Here is a 7440-nt window from a genome sequence, read left to right on the forward strand (position 1 = left end):
AGAGTTCTTATATCATTCCTTTTGAATTTTAAAAGTCGGACTCTGCGGATGTATTATACATTATTGGCACCTTTGCCGCAACCTATAGATGAAGTGGAAACATCAAAAAAAAAAAAAAGTCGAATCTTAGAGAGTCGTAAATTTAGCCCTATATTTATTTCGTTGACAACTTCTTTTCTGCGTCCTCTACTTTCAGACAGAAACTTGTCTTTTTGCCTGGCTAAGCGCTTTTTCCCAAGCAAAGTTTAGCGAATAATTCATTTGTGGGTCGATCTTGAAGATAAGTAAGAGCCACTGCTTCCCAATGTTCACACCGCAATTTTTTTCTGCAAAGTTTTCATTAATTTACCACTTTTTTGTCGGTTTTAGAAAAATCGACCCGGCCTAATATATAGCCATACATACATATACAACAGTTGTTTGTGGTTTGGTTTATATTAGCGAACCCTTTGCAACTTCATCAAGCTCTCCGTATGTTTACCACTGTTTTGTTATTTTTATAGATGAGATCCTTTAGTTCACGCTTCGCTCGTTTTATTTTAGATGTGAGTTAGTGTTGGGGCTTGCTTTATGCATCACTACACGCATAGGTAGCTCTACTACATACATACATACATACAGATTAGKGTGGTGAATAGATTTAATGCTTTCGGTATCCCCCAATTCTTGCTCCTTTTAGTTGGACCCTCGTTTATAAATGTTATTGTTGTGTGTTGCCTTTGTTTCTACTTGCATACATACACATTTTGCATTCCGGGAATGTCGTTTATTRGGTTTGGAAAAAGTTGTGTGCGGCTTTATAAACAAGCCGAATCGCCGGCTACCTACCGGATAGTAAATCTGGATCGGTGTCATTGCTAAAATTACTTCCACTTATCTGCGTCGGAATCAATTAAGTGGAATAGTTTTGTGGTTGAGTATAAATAAGCTTTGCGAGATTGTTTGCCGCCAAATGACCGGAGTTCGTGTGGTGGCATATATCATGTTCTGTGGGCAATTAAAATAAGATAAAAACATTGTCGTATGCTGCTCAAATATTAGAATGCTCTTTGGCAGACAAATTGTTGTAAAGAATAATAATTCGTTTGTTGTTGTTGTAGCGGCAGAATTCTGTCAAGTTTACCGTCCTTGTCCGCATAACAAAAATCCAGGTCCGTTCGGGTTACGTAGACCCGACTGTCGTGGGAACAGAAAAATTAATTTTGTAACTTTGACCGGTGTTCACTTTCCGGTGGTGCAACCAATTGACATATGTTCCTGCTTTGAATGTAGGGTCTGGAGCCATTCAGGTATCAACTCGGGTATTCGGAATTTCAATCGCTTGATTTTTGCGGATGTTGCTGTCATAAAGATCGCAAAGCTTTTTAATTTTTTTGCAACGGAACGGACCCGGATTATTTTCCGGCCGATGGCCCTCAACTCGGCGGCAACCCTCAAAATTACTTTAGGAATGTTTTCTGTTTTCTGAACAACATTTTCTGTATTCTAAGCGCTGAAAACCCGATCCGGTTAGGTAAATAGGCTGATTACTCGTGARGCCACGGGCAATCCCACTRGCACTGCTATAAATACTTGTYCGTTGTGATACTCAGAGCTCCTAGATATGAATCAAAATGTCTGTCGCATATCAGCAGGACGCCTAGAGCCTGCAACTATCGCGAAAAAGGCCATAAATCTTTTGCAGAACGTTTTTTTTTCGAAAATTCGTAACGTCGACTGATCAGATGTTGTCATCGTCCATGCCTCTGGCCAATATAGCAGGACGGGAATAATAAGTGATTTGTAGAGATTGTTCTTTGTTCTTCGAGAGAGGACTTTACCTCTCAATTGCCTACTCAGTCCGCAAGTAGCATCTGTTGGCAAGAGTCATTCTGCATTGGATTTCGAGGTTGACGTTGTTATTAGTGTTAATTGTTTTAAGAAAGACAAAATTATCTACGAAATCGGAATAATAACTGTCAACAGTGATGTGGGAACCAAGTCGGGAATGCGACGACTGTTTGTTTGATGACAGGATATATTTCGTCTTGGTCCCTAATGCGTTTGTTGAGATCCCTCCGAGGCTGTTTTGTTCTTTTCATTGGGGTGTTTTTTACGTGGCTAGTCTCAAAGCCCAGCGCACAACCCTGGGAAGGGATGTTTCGCCTTCTCTTTTAAGCTCGCTTTCAAACGGAGGGTTTTTGGCTACTCAGAGGAGCTTCTTGAGTCATATGTAAAATCATTGTTTTTGTCCACTCCCAATTGAATGACGCTCAGAGAACTTTCGTCACTTGCGTGAGCTTCTGCACATGACTCCATAAAAGATACCTTATACTTGATAGTTTATTTTGAGAAATCTTTAGGGATCAGAAATATGTACTAAGTTCAGAGTTTATCTACGGAGGTACACCTATTAAGGGATTTCACCTATATTTTTTCAATCTGCATGAATCGAACATTGGGTTTGTTGATCGTAGGGACTGACTCATCGCTTTTTCTGTCGATAATATTTTTATTTATGTTATAAAAGTATATCGTGTATTTTCGTTTTTTTTTTTTTACAGAAAATTTGTTACAAAACTCTTATAACGGCGCACCGACCAGTGAAAATACTGTTTTAGATATTGACGATCCAGGAGATGGACTGGGGCCTTTGCCACCCAAATGGGAGACCGCTTACACCGAACGCGGGGAATTGTATTTTATCGAGTAAGTATGCATCCATATTAGCACGTGTAATGGGAGCGAAAAAACTGAAAAATCACGTATGTGGGCAAATTTCCATGATCATTCACAACTTTATATAAGATAYTATGGGTCTAAAACCGGTTTTGAGCCAGCGGTTTTTAAGGCGAAGCTTTTTGATATTCTCTTAATCATTTGTCATCATTTGGGTATTTTCACGAAATTTAACAATAACGCTACAATCTCTGAAGATATCGACCGATCAGCTGACCGATCAAAATTAAGATAAAATAAAGATAAAATATTTTTTTTCATTCCTCTTTTGTCTTTGCATTGTATTAGTCACAACACTGGCACGTCCCATTGGCTCGATCCGCGTCTATCGAAATTTCAAAAGAAATCGCTAGAAGACTGCGGCGACGATGARCTCCCCTACGGTTGGGAGAAAATCGAAGATTCTTTGTACGGTACCTATTACATAGATCACGTTAACCGGCGCACACAGTATGAAAATCCAGTTTTGGAAGCTAAACGTCGCGTAGCTGAACAAAGGCAAAAACAACAACAGCAACCGCCGCCACCTGCACACAGCAGTACACAAAATACGCCAGGAATGGGTTACATACCACACCAACAACCACCGCCACCACCACCGACWAATCAACAATCACAACAACAACAACAGCAACCGCAAACACCGTCTACACAAATAACAACTAATTTGGTGAATGGCGCTGATGATGGCGATCGTGTTACTCCAGCGCTTGGCAACAATATGGTTGATATATCGCAGCGTGGTATGCAACCACCGCCGCCAACGGCCGCGGGTATGCAGTCGGCACCAASAGCACTGTTGGCATACAAATTCACGCGAAATCCCGGCGAGATGCAGGGCGAGCGCATCACCGCCTCGTTGGTGAAGTCTGCACGCGGACTCGGCATCACCATTGTAGGCGGCGATGATGGCGCGGAAGAGTTTCTGCAAATCAAGTCGATTGTGCCGCACGGACCGGCGTGGTTGGATGGCCAACTGCAGACCGGCGATGTGTTGGTGTATGTTAATGATACCTGTGTGCTCGGGTTTACGCATCACGAGATGGTGAGTTGATTTTTCTTCTTACTTTATGTAATTTATTATGAGAAAAATTTTATTATAAAAAGTTTTTGTTTTCATCTGTCAATTTTCTTAAATTAGTTATTTTTTAATATGACGGCACATTATTTAGTACTTTTTTAAATAAAAATATAAATTTTTTACTTAAATAAAAATTTGCCTTGAAAATTATTCATAAATATTTTGTGCAGGTCAATATTTTCCAGTCGATTTTACCGGGCGAAACCGTTACATTAGAGGTCTGTCGCGGCTATCCTTTACCATTTGACCCCAATGACCCCAACACCGAGGTGGTCACCACCATAGCGGTGGATGGTGTTAGCGTCGCAGCGACAGATAAACAGCGTCGCATGCTACTCGATCTACATATGGATGGTAATTATAATTTTCTCGAAACTATCGGCGGCGACGGAGGCGGCACAAAATCTCACCCCCACAACCAAATGCGCAATCAACACTCACCAGTTACGGGCGGCTTAAATGACGGTTTCATTTTGATGAAAAAACCAGAGTTGCAAGTGCACACATTTACGATTGTAAAGGGTGCCATGGGTTTCGGTTTCACCATTGCCGATTCGGCTTATGGTCAAAAGGTGAAGAAGATACTTGACTATAATTGTTGTACGCAACTACAAGAGGGTGACGTACTATTAGARATTAACGGTATTGATGTGCATCAACAGAGTCACCTTGAAGTAGTACAGATATTAAAGGATTGTTCGAAAATCGAACCGACGCATGTGAAAATACAACGCGGTGGTCCAACTTCGAATAGTGCGAATGCCTCACCAGCAGGCGGCGCTTATAGTGCCAACATTTTGAGTAATCCACCGCCAACAAGCACCACAAGCAGCAGTAATCTGGGTAATGTGGCGAAATTACGTAAGAATTTTACGTCCTCATTGTTTCGTAGCAAGACGCCGACCGCAGATCTATATAGTACACAACAAAAGGAGATTCTGCCAATACGTCCAAAAACACCGCTGGTCGATACGCGTCGTACACGTGCACAAACCCCGAATGATGAGCTACAGCATAATGTTGATGTTAACGATGGCAACGTTGATGGCAGGTTATCGGCCAATAAGGGCCAGTTGGTGGATGCGGCCACGCATAAATCCACAAATAGCCTACAGGAAATTGAGGCAATTAGTCAAGATATACCATACTTGGATCCATATCCGAAATTGGTGACCAGTTTGAGTGAGCGTTTGGCCGGTGCAACATTGCTAACCGAAAATGTCGGCAATGGTGGCGTCAATGCTGGTAATGTCGATAATAATATGGGTAGCATTAATATTGGCACTGGCTACCACCACGCCAGTGCTCTTTCGATGCCTTCAAGTGTTGCCGATCCCATGCGTTACGATCATCAAGAGTACGTTTCGGCCGGCATGCGCAATACAGGTGGTGGCAATAATATTTATGGCATTTCGCCGCTGCCCAACACCATGAACAATTTCTATGCGCCACAACAATTGCCCACACCGCCACATCTTAGCTTTTCTGCCAGCAACAGTTATTCACCATCGACGTCGCTTGGTTTGACAACAACATCCGCTACACATCACAATATTCTGCATCATCACCCACTTCAACTGCCGCCACCACCACAACCMCCAGCGCCGCATATGCATACACATCCACACGGTGCACAGTACTCACCGGCATCTTTGCATGCGACTACGCCGTTACAAGCGGCACACATACAAAATGAGCGTATGCAAAAACGTGTTAACGAGCTGCTGAGTGACCGTCGTCGTGTGGGCTTCTCCACGCTTGATATGCCACAACCACGAAAACTCTCGCCAGCGCCATATGCTAACCAGCAATTGTTGCAACAACAACAACAACAGCAAACTTCCCAACATTCACCGGCTGTTAGTAGCGTATCGCAAACGCCAGCGTTGTCTTGGTTAGGTGCCTGCAACTACACCAATACGATGCAGTCATCACCGAGCGGTAACCTACCGTTTCTGCAACGCAATGGCGGTGCAATCGATGCGTTGGACGAACTAACGACGGAACAGTATGAATTGAGTGAAGTAACTTTGGAACGTCAGGCGCTTGGTTTTGGATTTCGCATAGTTGGCGGCACGGAGGAGGGCTCACAAGTGACCGTGGGTCACATTGTACCYGGCGGYGCTGCGGATAATGATCAACGCATTAATACAGGTGACGAGATACTCAGCATAGACGGTATCAATGTGGTAAGTTTATATGTACATATATGATGAACGTGCTAAATAYTTTAGGCAACTGYTAATTTTTATATTCATCTTTTCTCCGAAGGTCAATTCGTCGCACCATAAAGTTGTTTCATTAATGGGTGAAGCCGCTTTGCGAGGACAAGTGACTATGATACTACGTCGTCACTTGCGGTTAACACTTCAACCACATTTATTGCAACCACAACAACAACATCAATTAACCTTACCGCCRCCGCCKCCATTAAATGTGCCCATGCGCAATACATACCGATACCCATACGATGTTATAGTTAGTCGACACGAGTCCGAAGGCTTCGGTTTTGTAATCATATCTTCGTCAAATCAATTCTACGGCTCTACTATTGGTAAATGTGAAAAATATGCTACATATATGTACATACATACATATTTAACTGTTACTGCTCAAATACTTATGAAATGATTGTAATGCTGTTTTGTTTGTTTTTGTAGGCAAATTGATACCAGGCAGTCCGGCCGATCGTTGTGGTGAGCTGAAAGTAGGTGATCGTATCATTGCTGTTAATCGCATAGATATTTCCGGTATGTCACATGGCGATGTGGTCAACCTTATAAAAGAATCGGGTCTTCATGTGCGTTTGACAATCGGTTGTCCAAAAGATGCCTTGACGACACCGCCGACTACGTTGGGYACACAAAATKCAGCATTACTTGTCAACTCCGCACAAGTGTCGCCAGGTCAATTATCACAAAACCAATTAATATATACACCGTTGACTACGCCACAACAACAACATAAACCACAGATATCGCCAAATGTATTGTCTAACCATCAAAATGGTGGCAACTACTTCATGGAACATCCCAGAACAAGCGCGGCAGCAACAACYTGTGTGCAACAGCCACATACGCAATCGCCATTGCAGCAACAGCAACAACAGCAATTGCCGCCACAATTATGACTTTGAGACTTACGCATAAGACTCTACAAAAGTTTCCTTTAGCACAACAACGTTGTATATACGAATATTTTATAGGCGAATAATATTATACATTTTACATTTTTTATATTGGAATTTTTATAAAATAGAATAGTGCATATATGAATGTTTTTATAATAATGGCACCTATTAATACATATCTACATGCATGCATCTTCTATACATTTGTATGTATATTTCAATATTTAATTATATACTTAGCCGTATCCATATATGTAAAGAGAGTGCACATGAGTTGGAAAACAATAATGTTKAAATATTTCAACTTATACGCTCTATTTTTTACACACTAACCCGTATTGAATCCCAAAGACTGAATTTAGCCCTGTACGCTATTAAAATGCGTCAAAAGCCACAAAAAAAATTTAGATATCAATTTTTACCAGTTAGGCATTTGATATTAGACATTTACAAAATTGTTACAATTTTTAAATTTACAAAAAAAAAAAAAAAATGTATATATATACATATA

General features: G+C 41.4%; 1 protein-coding gene across 1 annotated transcript in view; it reads left to right on the top strand.

Moving 5' to 3' along the window:
• LOC108974444 overlaps positions 1-7440 on the top strand; it is a 32864-nt gene that overhangs the window by 13976 nt on the left and 11448 nt on the right. The window contains exons 2-6 of the mRNA XM_018942288.1: positions 2544-2688; positions 3007-3763; positions 3970-5988; positions 6071-6353; positions 6460-6926. Coding sequence (XP_018797833.1) covers positions 2544-2688; positions 3007-3763; positions 3970-5988; positions 6071-6353; positions 6460-6926 — 3671 coding nt within the window. The remainder of the gene's footprint in view (positions 1-2543; positions 2689-3006; positions 3764-3969; positions 5989-6070; positions 6354-6459; positions 6927-7440) is intronic.

Source organism: Bactrocera latifrons, unplaced genomic scaffold (assembly GCF_001853355.1).
Source record: "Bactrocera latifrons isolate USDA-ARS-PBARC rearing strain unplaced genomic scaffold, ASM185335v1 scaffold_1115, whole genome shotgun sequence".
NCBI classification, from domain to species: domain Eukaryota; kingdom Metazoa; phylum Arthropoda; class Insecta; order Diptera; family Tephritidae; genus Bactrocera; species Bactrocera latifrons.